Source organism: Tachyglossus aculeatus, chromosome X1 (genome assembly GCF_015852505.1).
Source record: "Tachyglossus aculeatus isolate mTacAcu1 chromosome X1, mTacAcu1.pri, whole genome shotgun sequence".
NCBI lineage: Eukaryota > Metazoa > Chordata > Mammalia > Monotremata > Tachyglossidae > Tachyglossus > Tachyglossus aculeatus.
Window position 1 is genome coordinate 11,085,835 of NC_052101.1, and position 22,426 is coordinate 11,108,260.

The 22,426-nt window shown below is 40.3% G+C and overlaps 1 protein-coding gene across 1 annotated transcript in view; it reads right to left on the minus strand.

Moving 5' to 3' along the window:
- The window catches only part of CSMD1 (CUB and Sushi multiple domains 1), a 1,252,749-nt gene that overhangs the window by 770,814 nt on the left and 459,509 nt on the right, over positions 1–22,426 (minus strand). The window contains exons 4-5 of the mRNA XM_038771657.1: positions 20,654–20,848; positions 4,364–4,571 (exon numbers count right to left, since the gene is read on the minus strand). Of these exons, the coding sequence (XP_038627585.1) occupies positions 4,364–4,571; positions 20,654–20,848 (403 nt within the window). The remainder of the gene's footprint in view (positions 1–4,363; positions 4,572–20,653; positions 20,849–22,426) is intronic.

A 22,426-nucleotide genomic window follows, 5' to 3' on the forward strand; every position in this document is an offset into this window, starting at 1 on the left:
AGGTATTCCAACTTCCTTTCCACTGCATTCTCCTCAACACCACTTTGTGCTTCAGAATAGAGAAGCAGCATGGCTCGGTGGAAAGAGCCCGGGCTTTGGAGTCAGAGGTTGTGGGTTCAAATCTCAGCTCCGCCACTTGTCAGCTGTGTGACTTCGGGCAAGTCACTTAATTTCTCTGTGCCTCAGTTACCTCATCTGTAGAATGGGGATTAAGACTGTGAGCCCCAGTGGGACAACCTGATCACCTTGTATTCTCCCCAGCGCTTAGAACAGTGCTTTGCACATAGTTAGTGCTTAACAAATGCCATTAATGTTAATAGGTCCTGTCCCCCTGCGATGGTATTTATGATTCTTCTTACATTTTAGCAGGGGGAAAACCTTTTAATGCCTCCAGTTGAGATTAGATAAGGTTTCAAAATCTGTCACCCGGAAGTGCTCAGGAAAGGAGACCTTTTTAGACTTGCCTCAATCTGTATAGTTTCTGAAAGGATACCTTAAATTGAATGATTTTTTAGAAGCAAATATAAAATGCATTCTGGCAGGTTTAATAAGGAAGGATTAATTTCTGATTGGATTTCAATAAATATGATTTTTAAAGTGAAACTAAATACATCTTATGCAATTTACATAGTATGTTTTGTGACTCGAGTCATTTTTAAAGAAAAGGCCCGTCTGTAATAGAGAACCAAAATTATACTTAGAAGAAAAATAGAATAGGATCTGTGAGAAAGAAGCAAACCAAATTGAATTCCTTAAAATAAGACACATCATGAAGACAAAATAAATTCTATGAGTCAAAAGGTATAAGTTGTAATACAGTGGATGGTGATGCCTTGAAAATCACTCTGATAGCTTTCTCAATGGCAGTTTCAGAGTCAAGGAGTCAGTCAGCTCCAAGGAGCAATGAAGAAATCAAGTGGACATCAACCTAATCTAAATCTTTGCTGATGTTGATCCATGGTATTTGAGTGCTCACTTGTGTGCTGAACACTTTACAAAGTCAACAGACACCTTCCCGGCCCATGGTTAGCTCACTGTGTAGAGGGGGAGATAGACATAAATTTAAATAAATGATGCATAGATATGTACGTAAGTACTGTGGGGCGGAGGTTGGAGTGAATATCAAACGCCCAGGTGTGCCGATCCAATACCAAAGGTACTAATACCCAATACCAATACCCAAGGGTATAGGCTGATGATGTGAAGCTTTCCAGATCGGCAGTCCGGTCCGGAAAAAAACTCCTAAGGGCCATTACGGGAGGTATTGGCCTAAATCCACAATCAGGCAGAAAAGTAGATTACATCATTTTACCAGAGAAAGCCCTGGAGACCCTCCCCCAAACCATGTCCGATTCTGTTTCAAAGTCATCCTCGTTTCAAATTTGCTTAAGATTTCTAGTTGATATCCTAGATGGGAAACCTTTTCACCCTGATCTTCTCTTTTCAGAAGCCCAAAGATGTGAGCAAGTCATTGCCCTTGATCAGATATATTGAACAGGGAATTCTGATCTTTCCAATGTTCTTATTACCATAGTAATGTTGGCCATCAGTAATGGTTACCAAGATGATGATGATGATGATGGCATTTATTGAGCGCTTACAATGTGCACAGCACTGTTCTAAGCACTGGGAAGGTTACAAGGTGAACGGGTTGTCCCACGGGGGGCTCACAGTCTTAATCCCCACTTTACAGATGAGGTAACTGAGGCTCAGAGAAGTTAAGTGACTTGCCTGAGGTCACACAGCAGACATGTGGCGGAGCCAGGATTTGAACCCATGACCTCTGACTCCAAAGCCCGGGCTCTTTCCACTGAGCCACATCACGTCAGGTGCTCTGGATTGTGATGTCTTAACAGTAGAATCACCAGCATTGCTGTTGGTTATCCCAACACTGCACTGGACGCCTTTCAAATTAACAAACATGGCTGTCAATTCTCCCGTAAAACATTCTTAAAGAGCCTCACATTATGACAAACTTGGATGAAGTGTGTATATATCTATTGATGTGTATACCAATAGATATGTTCACAGATCTAGATATATAGATTAGATAGATCGATTGATTGACAGAACGCTGTAGTAGCTGAAGAACTGGGTGTGCATTTGGTCTGTGTAATATATATAGAGAGAGACCAAATGCACACCCATTTCTTCAGCTACTACATCAAGATCTACCCAGATAGATGTGCATTGTCTGAAAAAATTCCCTAATTCTGCCATCTGATTACATCCCAAACCCATAGCAAAAACTGGAAGAGCTGACTGCATGCTTTATTGTTTTTGAAAGACTATAATGATGATAATGTCACTTTCAATACTTTCCCTCAGTATTTATGACCCAAAGGAAGTAAAAGACCTTAAGTAAGTTTTACTTGAAATCTATAAATTTCATTTTCCTACAATACCTTTCTTTACAAATGTGCTTTTTCTAGAAAGCAGAGTCACTTCTAATAATGGTAATAATGGTATTTATTAAGCGCTTACTATGTGCAAAGCACTGTTCTAAGCACTTCTACATTGTTTGCTTTTCTCACACTGTCATGTCACTGGTACCTGGAACCAAAATGGCTCTAAATGGGGCCTCACTAAAGCTGCTGTTTGGAATATCAAGTGTCTGGTTCTGAGTTTACATGGCTGTAAATAAATAGCTATGAACAATTCCATGAATTGATCAAACAACAATATTTACTGAGTGCTTACTGCGAGCATAGCTCTCTACTAAGGACTTGGAAAAGTATAATACAACAGAGTTGGTAGAATATATTCCCTGGCAGCAAGGAGTATAAAGTCTAGAACAAAAGGATTCAATTCTGATGCATTCCAGACTGGTGGAATTTACTCACGCATACAAAATGTAAAATTTCCATAGTGAAAGTCAATGCTTTAATATTGTTTTAAAATAATAATAATGATAATAACAATGATGGAGCTGCTTAAGTGCTTACTATGGGTCAAGTGCTATTTTAAGCTCAGGGGCAGATAAAAGGTAGATACATGGGACTCACAGTCTAAGTAGGAGGGAGTAGGATTTAACCACCATTTTGCTAATGAGGTAACTAAAGCACAGAGAAGTTAAGTGACTTGTCAAAGGTCACAATGTAGACATAATGGACTAAGGATTAGAACCCAGGTCTTCTGATGCTCAGGTCCATGCTCTCATTTGTAAAATGGGGATTAAGACTGTGAGCCCCATGTGGGACAGGGACTGCCTCTGAACTGATTTGCTTGTGTCCACCCTGGTGGTAAGTACAGTGCCCGACAAATAATAAATGCTTAGCAAATAACACAATTATTATTATTATTATTATTATTATCATCATTATCATTAGTATCATTATTACTAAAATCCACATAGGGTCTCTTTAAATCTTATTCTGATTTGTGTAGTCTTTTGCCCTTACCTTTTTGATTCGTTAAAACCATAATCAATAGATAAGGAACACCTAAAACTTTTTCCTTTGTATAGTCATTAAACAAGCAAAATGAGCATTAATTCTTCATGAACCTCTCCCGGGGTCCCCATTCCACCATGTTAGCTTTTCCATAGCTTACAGTGACATGAAAATCCATCAATAATCATTATTATCCATCAATAAAACTAACAATGAGCTTCTCCATTAACATAATTCCCACTAGAGTGTAATAAAAATAACAATGGGTGAGAAAGGTATTAATACAGTTCATTTTAGTACTTCTGCCTGATTTCCTCAAGGTCTACCAATGAGTACGCAGCTCTGGTTAAGAACTGTACATAATTATCAGCTGGGAATGAGCCAGTTCTTTCTATTGGGTTCTCTGAATGTCCACAGGATTGGTGTTTTTCTCACGTATACGCGTGATTCATTAACTGGAAGGTTATTGTGGGAATTCGAGTAGAGTGTTAAAAGAGAGATCAGAAAAGAGAAAGAGATAACTTTCACTGCACCTTACTCTCCTCGGTCTCCCAAAAATGCAACAAGCCCCTCTCCTCTCCCACTTCCCAAAGAAATAACTCCCCAAAGTCCTGGATTCTGTCTCAACTTCATTCTCCAACCAGTTCTTGTTCCATTCTCAGTTCCACTTAGGGAAAATGTGGGAAGATTGAGAGGATTAGTCTGTTGAACTGAAACGGCACAGGAATGGAGAGAGAATGGACAAGTATCTGCCACCCATCTCCATCTGTGCAGACTGCTCCTCCTCCCTCATCACCATAAATACCTCCTCAGATCCACGCAGAAAGACAGAGTCAAGCACTTAAAGCATGTCACCAAAAATAATCTCAACAGAAACGTTCGCGGATGAAATGAACCTACTAAAAACAAAGGGAACAAAGATAGATCAAAAGCAAAAAGAAACTGTTAGAACATGTCTTTCTTCTACTCACCAAATGGATGGGGCTTCAGTACCGCTGATCTCTAAGAAGTCATACCCTTCTTCGAACTGGAAATCGGTGAAGACCAAGGCGATGGTATCACCAGGTTCAGCAAGGATGGTCCAGGTGCAGTCGGCGTTATTTTCATATTCGGAAGGAAAGTGAGGGCTGGAAATCGCTCCACTTGTCCCTCGTAGGGTTCCACCACATGCTCCTTCAGCTGACAGGTAAAAAAGTACTTAGCAAAGAAAAAAACAACTAGAGATATTTAAAATGCATGGCTCTCCAATTACTACCATCTTAATAAATGGATCTATCAATCATATTTATTGAGCACTTACTGTGTGCAAAGCACTGAACTAAACACTCGAGAGAGTACCATATAGCAGAATCCATAGAGCTCTATAACTAAATACATCTAGAAATACATTTTAGATATATGTCTACATATTTATATTAAATTAAATATCCAGTCACTGGTTGCATGATTATAAAACCCAATTCGGCTATTCTTTATATGGAAAAACTCTGGATCTTAAAGGATAGAAAATCCTAGCCATAGGATGTGCTCTTAAGGGCTGAAACTCAATTCCAGTTGCTCCCCATGGGGCCTCTTGCCATTTTTGTTTCTCCATTGTTGTGTTCCTATCTTCCTGAAGTATCTATTCAAGGTAGTTACCCTATGTGCGATTTAACTATGCCAGGGTCATCAGCCTCCGCTTCTCCCTTCCAACTATCCAAAGCTATATCACGGGGATTGAGATTTTGCTTCTTTTTTTTTAATTCAAACACGCTTTTGGTCCACAACCTTTGTGGTCCCCCAATTTCAGCTCAACAAACAGTAGCTGTTTGGGTATTCTCCTGTTGTCCATTTTTTTCTCAGGACTCACTCTGAGCATTTGTGTTGCAACATGCATAGTTTTGATGCCATTGGACTGACTACAGTCCAGGACACAATAATAATAATAATAATAATAATAATAATAATAATAATAATAATAATAATAATAAAATAACAAACAAATAATGGTGTTTGTTAAGCACTTACTGTGTGCTGGGCAATGTGCTAAGCATTGGGGTGGCTACAAGCAAATATGGTTGGACACAGTCCCTATCCTACAAGGTGCTCACAGTCTCAATCCCATTTTACAGATGAGGTAACTGAGGTGCAGAGGAATGAAGTGACTTGCCCAAGGTCACACAGTAGACAAGTGAAGGATCCAGTGTTAGACTCTATAACCTAACTACCAAGCCCAAGCTCTAGCCACAATCCCATGCGGCTTCTCATTGGATGTATAAATGGCGGCAGTTAATACTGAAGCAACAGTTTAGCTCTGCTTTACAGAGGATGGAAAATGGGGACCACAAGGGTATACCCATAATTAGATCATCTTTGAATAAGGAGGACAAAAATGTTTGTAAATGTAATGTAAGATTGAGAAGAGCCCTGCACTAAAACCTTGAGATAGTGTAAAAAACAACAACTAGTGGACCCTGATCTCAAACATCTTATTATCTAGTGGAGGGATTGAGGGGCAGAGCAACAATTACTTTAATTGTTGTTGTCTAGTCATCTCCAACCCATAGCGACGTCATGGACACATCTCTCCCAGAACACCCTACCTCCATCTGCAATTGTTCTGGAAGTGTAACCATAGAGTTTTCTTGGTAAAAATATGGAAGTAGTTTACCACTGCCTCCTTCTGTGCAGTAAACTTGAGTCTCTGCCCTTGACTGTCTCCCATGTTGCTGCTGCCCAGCACAGGGGAGTCTTGACATGTAGCGGATTGCCTTCTACTCTCTAGCCACTGCCCAAGGAATGGAATGGATAGGCCTCTGCTTGGATAGTCCATAGTCGAGACTGGGAGAGTACTGGAAACTCTCCAGATGTGACCCTGAGAGGGGATGTGGCTATTTACAATCAGTCAATCAGATGGTATTTATTGAGCCCTTACTTCATTCATTCATTCAATCATATTCATTGAGTGCTTACTGTGTGCAGAGCACTGTACTAAGCGCTTGGGAAGTACAAGTTAGCAATGTACAGAGACAGTCCCTATCCAACAATGGGCTACACGCTGTTACTCATCCCAGCCCCACAGCACTTATGTAGGTATCCTTATACTCATCGATCGTATTTGTTGAGCGCTTACTGTGTGCAGAGCACTGTACTAAGCGCTTGGGAAGTACAAGTTGACAACATATAGAGACAGTCCCTACCCAACAGTGGGCTCACAGTCTAATGCTCTCTTTTCCCTAACTGTAATTTCTTTTGTCTGTCTCCCCATACAGAACTTTCAGCCACTTGTGGAGAGGAATTTCATCTCTGAACTTTATTCATTCTTTTTAATGGTATTTGTTAAGCTCTCCTTGTGTGTCCGACACTGTACTAAGCGCTGGGGTAGATACAAGCTAAGCAGGTTGAACACTTTCCATTTCCCACCTGGGGCTCACATTCTCAATCCCCATCCCACAGGTGAAGTAACAAGGCAAAGAGAAGTGAAGTGACTTGCCCAAGATCACACAGCAGACAAGTGGCAGATCCGGGATTAGAACCCACTTCCTTCTGACACCCAGAACTGTGCTCTATCCATTAGGCCACACATATTGGATAGTCCCAAGCACTTAGTTCTGTGTGGAGAACAGTATACTGAGTGCTTGGAAGAGTACAATACAGAGTTCTAGTCATGTTCTCTGCCCTCAAGGAGCTCACGGTCCAGAGGGAAAAAGGGCATTGATATATATAAATACAAATAAATATATGGTGGATTCTTTTATGGTATTTTTAAGAGCATCCTATGTGTCAAGCACTTTTCTAAGTCCTGGGGTAGATACAAGTTAATCATGGTGACTTTTACAGTGCTCACCATTGTTTTAAGCACTTGGGAAAGTGCAACACAACAATAAACAGTGACAATCCCTTCTCACAACAAGCTCACAGCTATCAATCAATCAGTAATATTTATTGAGTGCTTACTGCGTGCAGAGTACTGTATTAAGTAGTTGGGAGAGTATAACAGAGTGGGTAGACATTTTCCCTGCCCAAAATGTGGCAATATAATTTGTAAATGTGCATACATCCAAAAATTGAGACCCTTAAAAAACAAACAAAAGGTTTTCAAAAATATGTAACAGGAAGCACATTATTCACAGACACTCAAAATTTAAAATGTAAGCAAGATTTTTTTAGGTTATAAAAGAGCAGAAAATGATTGTAACAATAATGAAAATATTTCTGTGTACATGAAGGAAGAAGAGATATATGTTACTCTTAAACAGTTCTTACTATTTTCAAACTGGAATCAACTTCAATAGCTTGGGAAATGGCATACTGGAAAGAACATATGAGTAGCTATCTAATCACTCTATACTGACTGAGCTGGAGATCTCATTCAAGAAAGTAGTTTCAAGCACTTACTTCACACTCTTGGCACAATGCCTTCACACACAGACACACACAGGTAGGTCACAACACCACTCCTGCTATTTGCCTCCAAACAAAATCTCATAATCCAGGAATCTGAAAAGGTCCTTGAGACAGTATCCGACTTCATCCCTGCTTCCAGGCTACGGTTAAACCATCCATTAGTAACAGATCAAGCTCTTAGTGCTATGCTCTGCACAAAGTAAGTGCTCAATAAATATCATTGATCTTCCAGATCAGAAATTTTATGGCTTCCTTAGTAACGTCTTTGCTACTACTCTGGTAATTGAGTTTTGCTTGAGGTCAAACTACAATCCCCTTATCCCTAAATGAAATGTTTTTCAATTGATTGTACTCACTGAGCACCTACTTTGTTCGCAACACTCTACTAAGGACTTGGGAGAATACAATCGAGTTAAGAGTTGTGATCTCTGCCCTCAGGGTGTTTAAAATTTAAGAGGGGAGACAGACACTGCAATAATTGACAGAGAGGAGGAGGAGGAGGTAGAGGAGGAAGAAGAGGAAGAGGAAAGAAAGAGGGAAGGGAGGAGGAAGAGGAGGGAAGGAGGAGGAGGGAGGAGAAACAGGAGAAAGAGAAGGAGGAGGAACAGGAGGAGGAAGAGGAAAGAAAGAGGAAAAGGAGGAAGAAGATGAGGGAAGGAGGAGGAGGGAGGAGAAACAGGAGGACGAAAAGGAAATAAAGAGGAAAAGGAAGAGGAAGAGGAGGGGAGGAGGGAGGAGAAACAGGAGAAAGAGAAGGAGGAAGAGGAACAGGAGGAGGAGAAGTGAAGAAAATGATGATGATAAGTATATGAGTTAGTGCTTAATAGTAAGGTGTGAAGGTTGTCACCATTTTTGCTAGGGTAGTTAAGAACACTAGTTGATGGTGCAGAAGCGCTGACTTTTTATTTCTTTATTTTTTATTTCCACAAATATAAACAGCAAACCAATCAACTAAAGGGCCAATCCTTGTGTCTGGTAGGTACAGACTTTCAATCTGTTGTTGGGTAGGGACCGTCTTTATATGTTGCCAACTTGTACTTCCCAAGCACTTAGTAGAGTGCTCGGCACACAGTACGGGCTCAATAAATATGATTGAATGAATGAATGAAATCCCACATGGGACAACCATCTATATCCCTATTCCTTGTCTATTCACACATTGTTGGATAATGTAGAATAACCTCTGGCCTGGAATGCCCTCCCTCCACACATCCACCAAACTTGCTCTCTTCCTCCCTTCAAAGCCCTACTGAGAGCTCACCCCCTCCAGGAAGCCTTCCCAGACTGAGCCTCCCTTTTCCTCTCCTCCTTCTCTTCCCCTCCCCACCCTCCCCCCTTCCCTCCCCCCTTACCATCCCCATAGCACTTGTGTATATCTATACATATTACTCTATTCATTTTATTAATGATCTGAATATAGATATAATTCCATTTATTCTGATGGCATTGACACCTCTTTACTTGTTTTGTTTTGTTGTCCGTCTCCCCCTTCTGGATTGTGAGCCTGTTTTGGGGTAGGGACCGTCTTTATATGTTTCTGATTTGTACTTCCCAAGTGCTTAGTACAGTGGTCTGCACATATTAAGCGCTCAATAAAAATGATTGAATGAATGAGTGTAACTTGTCTTTAGAATCACAGCCAATCTCCCAAATTTACCTATACAATCAATAAATCCATCAGTTGTATTTTCTGAGACCTTACTGTGTGCAGAACACTATAAAGCCCTTAGAAGAATATAACAGAGTTGGTTCCCTGCACACAATTGCAGTCTAGAGGGGGAGACAGATATTAATATAAATAAGTTAAAATATGAGTTTATACATATGTGTTTTAGGAACGATGGAAGGGTGCATAAAGTGGGCAAATTCCTCAGAAGGAGTGGGAGAAGAAGAAAATGAGGGCTTATTTGGGAAAGCCTCTTCCAGGTGACATATTTTTAATAAGGCTTTTAAGGCGTGGAGTGATTGTTTGCTCTAAACAACAGAACATGCTACAAACCATCAGTGGCTAAACACCTTCCTTGATTGACACCAATAAAGAAAAAGAATGGTCCTATGAGGATATGTCCTTTAGAAAAGCAGCATGGCTTAGTGGCCAGAGAACTTAATAATAATAATGATAATAATAATAACAATAATGGTATTTGTTAAGCACTTACTATGTTCCAGGCTCTGTTCCAAGTGCTGGAATAGATACAAAATAATAGGGTTGGAAACAGTCCCTGTCCCACACAGGGCTCACAGTCTTAATCCTCATTTTACAGATGAGGAAACTGAGGCACAGAGAAGTTAAGTGGCTTACCCAAGGTCACACAGCAGGCATATAGCAGAGTCAGGATTAGAACCCATGGCCTTTTAATTCCCAGTCCCGTGCTCTATCCATTATGCCATGCTGCTTCTCAACAGGGAGAGGGGGAACCTGTAACAACTTAGCAGGGGATTGAGAGGAACGACTAGAAGATGGGAGGCTAAGTGGTTTCTCAGGTCACAGATTTGGTGGCTTTCAGAGAGAGTAGGGCTCTTTCAGGCCCTGCCCTTACTTGGGTTCTGGTTCCATCATTTGCCTGCTGTTTGACCCTGAGGAAGTCCTCTGTGCCTCGTTTTCCTCTTTTGAAAAATGGAGATTGAGATTCTGAGAGCCCTATGTGGTACACGACCTGCGTCTAACCTGACTATTTTGTATTTATTCCAGTGTTTAGTACAATACCTGGCACAGAGTAAACACTTAACAAGTGCCATGAAAAAATATATGAACAGATACATCACAACAGAATGGCTATTCGATAGCCTGATTCTCACAGGGGGACTGACAAAGGGAAATGAACAGAAAACATGGGAAAAAAAAAGTGAACCACGTGGCATTGGCAACTAAATAGCAATAGCCTACTTCTGCTATAAATGTGAATATACCAAGAGAAGAGCTTGCCGTAGCAACACTTTCACTTACTGAACAAGAGAAAGAAATCTTGAAAATATCCAAGATCTTAAAGGCAGAATCTTACTGGCTATATCATCACCTACAGCAAGAACTTTCATTACCACTTCTGTTTCACACCAAACCTTGGGATCAGCCAATCAATTGTATTTATTGGGTGCTACTGTGTGCAGGGCACTGAACCGAGCCATTGGAAGAGCACAATATAATGGAGGTGGTAGACACATTTCCTGCCCACAGCAAGCTTACAGTCTAGAGGATGACTAGCTTCTGTTGGGCTCTAAGCTTTCACTATTCATTAAGCTACTCTATAGCAAAATGGCATTTAATTCACCCAGACGGTTGATTGACAAACTCTTAGAGAGTGAGAAAATATGAAAGGAACTTCACAATAATAATAAAGGACAGAGATATTAGCTCAAGAGATTCAAGTTGCTTTTAATGCATAACTGATGATTTGGTGTCTCTAATGAATCATCTCTGCCAGGCCGCTTTTAAGACTGATATAGAAACGAATGAGAACCAATTCTCCGATCAGCAGAGCATTTCACAGACTGACAATTAGCCTGAAAGGGGCCAGGCCACACTTGGAAACCCTTACAAACAGGTGAAGATTGGCATCATTCACTCAGTCAGTCAGTTGTATTTAATGAATGCTTACTGTGTTCAGAGAGCTAGACTAAGCACTTGGGAAGGTACAATATAACAATAAAGGGACGCACTCCCTGCCACAGTGAGCTTACAGTCTAGACTGCCCCATAGGTGATATGGTTGGAAATGCTGTTACTGGATTCCATTCCTATTGTCCAGTTGTGCAAGGGCAGACAAAGATGAATAATAATAATAATAATAATAATAATAATAATAATGTTGGTATTTGTTAAGCGCTTACTATGTGCAAAGCACTGTTCTAAGCGCTGGGGGGAACACAAGGAGATGAGGTTGTCCCATGTGGGGCTCACAGTTTTAATCCCCATTTTACACATGAGGGAACTGAGGCACAGCGAAGTGAAGTGACTTGCCCAAGGTCACACAGCAGACATGTGGGGGAGGTGGGATTCGAACCCATGACCTCTGTCTCCCAAGCCCACGCTCTTTCCACTGAGCCATGCTGCTTGGCCTAGTGAGCAGAGTCTGGGGATCCACCAATTGTCTGCTGAGTGACACGGGCAATTCACTTCTCAGTGCCTCACTTTCCTTATCTGTACAATGATGATTAAATCATTCTCCCTCCTACTTAGACTATGGGCCCCATGTGGGACAGGGACTGTGTCCAAACTGATTATCTTGCATCTATTCCAACACTTAATACAGTGTTTGGGACACTGTAAGCACATAACAAGTATCAAACTAATACTGAGGTGAAAATGAAAATAAAATCGACAACTGTGTCCTTTGTGTCCAAAAGGCAATGGTGGGATTAAAGTGACACTGAGATTCCGGCCCAAATAATGGAATTAAGGCCTTATCCATTTGTCTTTTAGGAAATGTCTGCCAATGCCACAATATTAAAATGTTATAAGAAAAAACACAGAGTCAAAATCAATCAATCTACATTTTCACCATTGGTAAAATAATAATATGAAATGAGAGAGTAGTCCTTCATATTTGTATTTTACTAATGGGAAATTAACCTATGACTTGCTATATGACTTGCTATTGCTGCCAACTTGTACTTCCCAAGCGCTTAGTACAGTGCTCTGCACACAGTAAGCGCTCAATATGATTGAATGAATGAATGAATATATGACTGAAAAAAACAAACAGTGAGAGACTCCCAGTGCCAGCCACTTTAAAAACAACAAAAAATTATCCTTGTTGTGCTATATTCAGTGATTGCCACACTATGTGGTGTTTTCCTTTTTTCCCTTGGGTTTTACATTGTTCGAAGCCACATACAGTGGTTCATGGATCCAGGCAATGGATATCTGTGACTATCAGTAGCACTTCTCCTGAAAATTATTCTAATTAATGCAATTAGAATACTATCTATTTTAATGACTATGGCAGGAGAGTTTTCAAGAATTGTTGACCTTTGTAATTCAATGTGGACAAAGAGTGCAGTTGAAAAATGAGAGGCATTTCAGTTTCTCATGTCATATTTTCTTCAGTTATTCAAGGGAAAAATGAGTTTCAGGAAAACGGGCCTGAGACTCCATTACCTAAAGTGATACAAATCGAATGATCTCATTTCGATCGTCATCCAAGTCAACATCGCACTGAATGATTTAAAGGAAATCTAACAGAGCTCAGTCATTAACACGGCTGATCTGTATAAACTCCAGATTCCAAAGCTGAATTGGTCCATAAATGAATATGGTCCATAAATAAATTGGTCCATTAATAAAATATTAATTACAGTGAAGGATTTTTCACTGTAATTAATATTTTATTGCACTTTCCAGGAAAACTAGAGTGCATAAAAAAATGACTAGGATTATGAAAAGGTTCATTTCTACAAATGGAAAATGACTAATTGCATGTGGCTTACTCCTTGTTTATGCCTTTCTCCTTCCTGAAATTCAGTAACTCTTCAAATCCAACAGACCAATTATATTTATTGGGCGTTTACTGTGTGCTTAGGAGAGTACGCTATAACAGAGTTGGTAGATGTGTTCCCTGCCCACAACGAGCTTACAGTCTAGATGGGAAGGCATACATTAATATAAGTAAATAAATTACAGATAAGGATATGTGTGCAGTGAGGCTGAGGGAGGTGTGAATAAAGGGTACAGATTCACTCCTTCATTCATTCAATTGTATTTATTGAGCACTTAATGTGTGCAGAGCACTGTACTAAGCACTTAGGAAGTACAAGCCGGCAACATATAAAGATAATAATAATAATAATGGCATTTATTAAGCACTTACTATGTGCAAAGCACTGTTCTAAGTGCTGAATGCTTAGAGAGGGTCCCTACACAACAACGGGCTCACAGTCTAGAAGGGGGAGACAGACAACAAAACAAAACATGTAGACAGGTGTCAAAGCTCCTAGACTGTGAGCCCACTGTTGAGTAAGGACCGTCTCTATATGTTGCCGACTTGTACTTCCCAAGCACTTAGTACAGTGCTCTGCACACAGTAAGTGCTCAATAAATACGATTGAAGGAATGAATGAAAGCTATATGCACGTCGTTAACAAAATAGAATAGTAAATACATACAAGTAAAATAAATAGAAAATAGAGTAATAAATCTGTACAAATATATACAAGTGCTGTGGGGAGGGGAAGGAGGTAGGGTTCAATCAATCAATCAATTGTATTTATTAAGCGCTCACTGTGTGCAGAGCACTGTACTAAGCGCTTGGGATCTACAAGTTGGCAACATATAGAGACAGTCCCTACCCAACAGTGGGCTCACAATCTAAAAGACTGTTTAGACTGGGGTTGGGGGGATGGAGAGGAGGAGAGAAAAAAGGGGGCTCAGTCTAGGAAGGCCTCCTGGAGGAGGTGAGCTCTCAGTAGGGCTTTGAAGGGAGGAAGAGAGCTACAGATCCAAATCTAAGGGTGATGCATAAGGGAGTGGGAGAAGAGGAAATTAGGCTTCAGTCAGGAAAGGGCTCTTGGAGATATATGCCTTCGGTAAGGCTTTAAAGGAAGGGAGAGTGATGGTCCGTCAGCCACAAAGAGTGAAGAGGTTCCAGGCCAGAGGCCAGAGGTAGGCGAGAGATAGGGGGTGAGATAGGCAAGACGGAGGTACAGTTAGTAGGTTGGCATTACAAGAGCAAAGCACATACTTGGTTGTAATAGGAAATCAGGGAGGTAGAAGGGGGAAAGGTGATTGAGTGCATTATAGCCAATAGTGTGTAGTTTCAGTTGAATCTGGAGGTGAATTTACTCAATCGTATTTACTGAGCGCTTACTGTGTGCAGAGCACTGTACTAAGCACTTGGGAAGTACAAGTTGGCAATATATAGAGATGGTCCCTACCCAACAACCGGCTCATTGTCTAGAAGTGAAGTCTAGAGGTGAATGGGAAACCACTGCAGTTTCCTGAGAAGTGAGAAACATGGACTGGATATTTTTGTAGAAAAACGATCCTGGCAGCAAAGTGAAGTATGGACTGGAGTGAGGAAAGACAGGAGGCAGGGAGGTCAGCAAGGAGGCTGATGCAGTAGTCAAGGTGCAATAGAATAAGTGCCTGGATTAAAAGCATTGCAGTTTGGATAGAAAGAAAAGGGCAGATTTTAGGGATGTTGTGAATGTTGAACCAACGGGATTTGGTGACAGATTGAATATGTGGGTTGAATGAGAGATATGAGTTGAGAATAATGTCAAGGTAATGGGCTTGTGAGACACAGAGGATGGCATGTCATCTACAGTGATGGGAAATTCAGAGGGAGGACAGGGTTTAGGTGGGACGATAAGGAGTTCTGTTTTGGATATGTTGGGGTTGAGGTGTCAGTGGGACTTGCAAGTAGGGATGCCCTGAAGCTAGAAGGAAATGCGAGGCTGCAGAGAATGAGCGAGATCGGGGTTGGAGATGCAGACTTGGAAATCATCCACATAGAGACTGAAGTAGAAGCCATGGGAGCAAATGAGTTCTCCAAGGGAGTGAGTTTAGATGGAGAACAGAAAGGACCCAGAACTGAGCCTTGAAGGACTTCCACAGTAAGGGGAGTAAACCTGTGAAAGAGACTGAGAATGAGCAGCCAGAGAGATAATAAAAATAATGATAATAATGATAGTATTTGTGAAGTGCTTACTATGTGCCAAGCACTGTTCTAAGCACTGGGGTAGATACAAGGTAATCAGATTGTCCCACGTGGGGCTCACAGTCTTAATCCCCCTCCCGATCCCCCCCCGCCCTACCTCTTTCCCCTCCCCACAGCACCTGTATATATGTTTGTACAGATTTATTTCTGTTTTTATTTGTTTTTATTTTACTTGTACATATTTACTATTCTATTTATTTTATTTTGTTAATATGTTTTGTTTTGTTGTCTGTCTTCCCGTTAAAGACTGTGAGCCCACTGTTGAGTAGGGACCGTCTTTGTATATTGCCAACTTTTATTTCCCAAGCGCTTAGTCCAGTGCTCTGCACACAGTAAGTGCTCAAAAAATACGATTGAATGAATGAATGAATGACTAATCCCCACTTTACAGATGAGGTAACTGAGGCACAAAGAAGTTAAGTGATTTGCCCACACAGCTTCCAAGTGGCAAAGGCAGGATTAGAACCCATGACCTCTGATTCCCAAGCCCGGGCTCTTTTCACTGAGCCATGCTGCTTCCCCACCACAGCTCTTCCAACCTCAAAGACCTTCTGAAATCTCACACATTCATCTTTCTTCTCCCCAGGCCCAATTTCCTCCACCTAGCTTGGACACAATACATTCATGGCCTCTCATAGCACGTCCATACATCATAGACCTGCATACTTTACTACTTAAACACTTAATCGTCCACACATCCATCTTCACATTCTCTTTTAACTCCTATTTACAAGTATTTTACATATCCCCAATGGTAAACTACAAGGGTAAGGATCACATCTTCCAATGCTATCGTATTATCAAGCAATCAGTTGATCACAAATATTTACCTTGCACCTTCTATGAGCAGAGCCCTATGATATACACTGCGGGGAGAATAACAGAATTAGTAGACATGACCACTGCTCTCGAGAAAGTTGCACTCCAGCGCAGGAGACAGACACCAAAATTAATTGGTCGATCGTATTTATTGAGTGCTTACCATTTGCAGAGTACTGTACTAATTGCTTGGGAGAGTGCAATGCCGCAGAGTTGGCAGTCACATTACCTGCCCGCAAGGAGCTTTTAGTCTTGAAGGGGACACACATACCAAGATAAATTACAGATAGGAGGAAGTAATAGAGTAAAAAATATGTACTGAAGTACTATGGTAGTAGAAGCCTGAGTAATAATAATAATAATTATTATTATTACGGTATTTGTAAAGTGCTTACTGAAAAAGGCAATGGTAAACCACTTCCGTATTTTTTACCAAGAAAACTCTGTGGATACACTACCAGATTGATTGCAGATGGAGACTGGAGCTTTCTGGTAGAGATGTGTCTGTGGAGTTGCCGTGGGTCACAGATAAGACACAGTATAAGACAAGACAAAGTGCTTACTACATGTCAGACACTGTACTAAGCATTGCAAGTATGTGGGGAACACAGAAGTGGCTAGGTGGCAGTTTGGGGGAAATAGGGTGGTGCGGTGAGAGATTAATCAGGGAAAGCTCTCAAGAAGTAATAGGATTTCAGAAGGGCTTTGAAAATGAAAGAGCAGTGGGTTCACCGGATCTGAGGTGGAGGAGCGTTCCAGGCAAGCGCGAGGTGGAGAAAGGTGGAGAAAGCACTAGAGGCAAAATTAAATTGAATAAGGTAGCTTGCCCCTTTCAGGGTCCACCTAGAAAGTTTCCAGTTCTCTACCAGTCTCGGTTAGAGGAGGGAGAGTCAAGCGGAGGCCTACCCATTCCATTCCTAGCTCGGGCAGTGGCTAGCAAGTAGAAAACTCTCTTATGCTGGGCAGCAGCCGTATGGGAGAGACTCGAGGGCGGAGACTCGAGTTTATTGCATGGAAGGCGGCAGTGGTAAACCACTTCCATATTTTTACCAAGCAAACTCTCTGGATCCACTACCAGAGCGATTGCAGACGGAGAGCCGGGAGTTCTGGGAGAGTTGTGTCTGTGGTTTCGCTATGAGTCGGAGACGACTCGATGGTGTAAGACAAGACAAGGTAGCTTGAGAAGAGAGACAATGAGTGACATTAGAGAGGGTAAGTAGGAGGGAGAGAGCTGTGGCCTCTGTGAATGTGTTCAATAAATGCAATTCACTGATTGATTAATATAGTTTAGGGTTTTTTTATGCTGAATAGTCAGTCCTTTACAGGAAAAGACCTTCGGGCTAGTATATCTTACCTTTAAAACATTCATCAAGTTACAGTCATTACAATAAGGCCTCACTTTTATGTGTTTATTTCCCAGTAGGTTAAAATGTACTTCAAACCAATTTAATCTAAACCCCTTAAATTTAATTTTAAAACAGGATTCACAGCATCAAAGCTGTTCCATTCAATACTGCTTTCCGTTGCCAGGTCCTGATTTGACAGATCATTTAAGATGCATTCGATTCATTTTACAATATTACTTCTGTAACCCAGCTGATAAAAGCACAGCTGAATTTTAAATATTACAAAATTTATAGTCAACCATTAAAAAACACGATTTTTTCTTCTAGCTACATTACTCCAGTTCTTTATTTGGTCCCTTCATCACTAACAACAGAAGCGCTGTATTTAAAAAAAAACCTTGACTGACATTTCATAAAACCTCAGCAAGTGACATCCTGTCATTTCTAGTCACATTATGTAAGGCTTATGAATTAAAGAAAATGGCATCTTTAGACAGCTCTAAATGAACCATGGCATCTATTATTTAGCATGTCTTATTAAAGGTATTACTGAGAGAGCTACTGATTCTTTAGTGGCTTTGTTATGAACCGTTGTTCAATCTAAAAATAGTACACTCCTGTACCTAGGTTAATGAAATCGGTTAACTCTGAAAAACAAAACACTCCGCCACTGTTCTGTGTATATTAGACGTATGGGAACATTAATGTGATCAGGAATAGAGGCAGCATCCATCTAAGCATAGACAGTAAATGCCAATAAATACCAGTTTAGTGTGCGAGAACCAATTTAGAGTGGTGAATAGAGCCCAGGCCTAATCTGGGTTCTAATCCCAGCTCTGCCACTGGTCTGCTGTGTGACCTTGGTCAAGTCACTTCACTTCTCTGTACCTCAGTTAATTCATCTGTAAAATGGAGATTAAGACTTCGAACCCTACGTGGGAACAGGGACTGTGTCCAGCCTGATTACCTTGTATCTACGCCAGCACTTAGTGCTTGACATTTAGTAGGCACTTAACAAATAGTAATCATCGCTCATCAAATACACTGATTAATCCATTAGAAATTTTCAGGCTGGAAAGATGAAGGTTTGAGAGGTGGCGTCAATGAAGTCAAATGGCATGAGTCAAACTCAGATGGGTTTTGGAGCTCAGAAAAAGGGACAGGGGTGCCATTAATGTAGTGATCAATTCATCAATCAATCAATGGTTCTGACTGAACATTTATTATGTTCAGAGCATTATACTGAGTAGATGAGAAGGTACAATATAATGGAATTGTGGTACTGAATGAACATTTACTACGTTCAGAGCATTATACTGAGTACATGGGAAGGTACAATATAATGGAATTGGTAGGTTTGGAATGGGTAGATCCTTGCCCACAAGGAGATGACAGTATGATGACATTGAAAGAAATGGTATGGGAGAATGTACTTTTACAAAGTGTATCCTAGGGCTGCCCTGGAAATCCTGCAGTGCTGAACTATTAGGAGTGCGGTTGCCAACTAGTACTTCCCTAGCGCTTAGTACAGTGCTCTGCACACGGTAAGCTCTCAATAAATATGATTGAATGAATGAAGGAACAAGCAAATGTTCACTTTGAAAATAAATGAAGAAAAATAATAGTGAATCTTCCATTTTATAAAAGATTTGGTGATTTGTTTCATTCATTCAATCTTTTATTCAGCACTTCCTGTGCGCAGAGCACTGTACTAAATGCTTGGAAAGTACAATTCAGCAACAGAGACAATATCTACCCAACAACAGGCTCACTGTCTAGAAGGGAGGAGACAGACATCAAAACATTTGTTAGTTTCTCAGCACACTGGACTACATCTACAAGAGTTTAAATAAAAGGGAAAGAAACTTAATCCTTCAGAACATACCGACATCCACTTACATCTGACTTTTGGGTTTAAAGGTAATATACCCTGTTCTCACGCCGTCTAGCTGGATGTTCCTCTCTAGACTGTAAGCTCCTCATACATACCAATTCTACTGTATTATACTTTTCAAAGCACTTAGTACAGAGCTCTGCACACAGTAAGCATTCAATAAATACCACTGATTGACTGATGCTCCTGAAAAACAGGAGTTGTGTTCTTGCAAAATCCTTTGTTTAGAAAAACTGTTGTATTCACCAATCCCTACCATTCTTTACCATTGATTCCATTCAGGTAAGTTCTGAATGGCATTTCACGGCTCTGATATCTTCCATTTTTCATATGTTAAACATTTGATTCTTTTTTTCCTTCCCTTAAGCTTCTAATGTTTCCTCTACCTTATAAGCTGCATAAAGCGATTAACCATCTTCGTCCCCAAGTTTCCATGCACTTTCCCTAAGTATGGGTCATTTATAATTTACTTGAGTCATTGAAAAATAATAAAGCACTAACTGCACTATTTCAGTGTGTCAAACCAGCTCTATGGAATGTAGTACTTATTGATGACATGTAAACTGAATAATAACAATAATAATAATAATAATAATAATAATAATAATAATAATAATGACGGTGTTGTTAAGCACTTACTATGTGCTAAGCACTGTTCTAAGGGCGGGGAGAAACTAGTAAATTGATGATGAGGAGTGTGTCAAACCAGCTCTATGGAATGTAGTACTTATTGATGACATGTAAACTGAATAATAATAATAATAATAATAATAATGACGGTGTTGTTAAGCACTTACTATGTGCTAAGCACTGTTCTAAGGGCGGGGAGAAACTAGTAAATTGATGATGAGGATTGGTTTCAGGAAAAGTACTTGTCTCCCCAAAATCTAAAATATAAAGTAATTGCCAGTAATTGGGCCTATTAATTTTCCTGTTCTCTTCCAATGCACAGAGTAAGTACTCAGTTAATACAGTTGGTTGATTAATAATATCAGAATAACAGCATCAGTGTCTGCTGAAGTCGCAAGCTCTTCACCACAGACTTAACAATCATTTTGCTTTCAATAAAATATTGTAATCACAAAGTTGTCTCGTTTACTTTTAACAAATACACGCTCATTTTATACCACGTTTTCCTCCAAATTTTTATGTATTTTTATACCTCTGCAAAATGGAGCAGGAAAATCCCACGATGCGCCATTTCCTGGACTAACTATGCAGGTCAACATAGCATGGCCTTCCAAGATGTATCCTGAGAGACAGCTGTATCGAATTTTGTCTCCGATATTGAATCTTGATCCATGGAGGACTCCTTTAAGTATTTCCCCAGGATTTCCACATGTATGGCTAGGTAGCACTGTTCAAATAAGAGGGAAAAAAAGAGAGTTACAAAACAGTGCATTTAAGTTATTTTTCTCTCACAAGAAACCCCTACACTATTGAATCATTTTTGAGTATCTTCGCCACAGGAAAACACAGCATTACTTATAAAATATTAAATTAGAAAATATACTAAAAGCAAAATCTTTTGCAAACTCCCACACTGCTATGTTGTCTAAATATTAAGAATACTTTACAGACAAACATCTTCCCTTAGAGATTTTAACGCCAGCATAGAAGCCCACTTGTCTTGTTTAAGAAGAGGCCTGCTTGGATTCTGTGAACTACATTTCTTCTGGAAGTCTTCCCCAGTTCTATGATTCAGATTCTATGGTTCCCATTTTCACTCCATTAAGTTAAACAGATATCCGATAGCAGTTGTTAACAGAGCTCTTGAAAAGGTGTTAATGAAAAACAATAGAATGATTTTTTTATCCACATGACAGGCATGATTAGAACTACTAAAATCACATGATGTCCAGCGCGTTGGAAAATGCATTCTCCTTTTCACTTAGATTTGCACCCTTTATTCACCCCTCCCACAGCCATACGGTGTTTATGTAATTCATTTAGTTACACTATGAATAATAACAATAATGATAACAATTGGGATATTTAAGCACTTACTATGTGCGAGGCTCTGTACTAAGAGCTGGGGTGGATACAAGGTAATCAGGTTGGACTCAATCCCTGTCCCACGTGGGGTTCACAGTCTTAATCCCCATTTTACATATGAGATAAATGAGGCACAGAAAAGTGAAGTGACTTGCCCAAGGTCACAGAGCAGACAAGTGGTGGAGCCGGGATTAGAACTCAGCTCCTTCTACTCTCCCAAGTGCTTGATCTGCATTCATTCATTCATTCAATTGTATTTATTGAGCACTTACTGTGTGCAAAGCACTGTACTAAGCACTTGGAAATACAATGAATAGAGAAAATCCCTGTCCAACAACAGGCTCACAATCCAGAAGGGGAGAGTGCAGACAGTAAGCACTCAATGAACTCAATTAATAATAATAATAATAATAATAATAATGGCATTTGTTAAGCGCTTACTTTGTGCAAAGCACTGTTATAAGCACTGGGGAGGATGCAAGGTGATCAGATTGTCCCACGTGGGGCTCACAGTCTTCATCCCCATTTTACAGATGAGGAAACTGAGGCACAGAGAAGAAGTGACTTGCCCAAAGTCACACAGCTGACAATTGGTGGAGCCGGGATTTGAACCCATGACCTCTGACTCCCAAGCCTGGGCTCTTTCCATTGAACCATGCTAGCTCTCTTTGCCACACTGCTTCTCTCAACTGATTAGTACAGAAGTTTGGCATGATGAAAGTGCCCCATTAGATTCCTTTCAGCAGTAATTTTATTTAAACACTCTAAAACGTCCATTGTGAAATTTCTAATATAGTTGCCTTTCCCTGGGACTCCACTTCTGATTGTCTTTCCTCTTTTCTTTTCATCCACAGTCATTTGTAGACTTGATGGAAAGTATTATTTTTAATCTATAAACCACAATTCAGTCTTTTAACCTTATTTGAGACCTCTTTTTGAC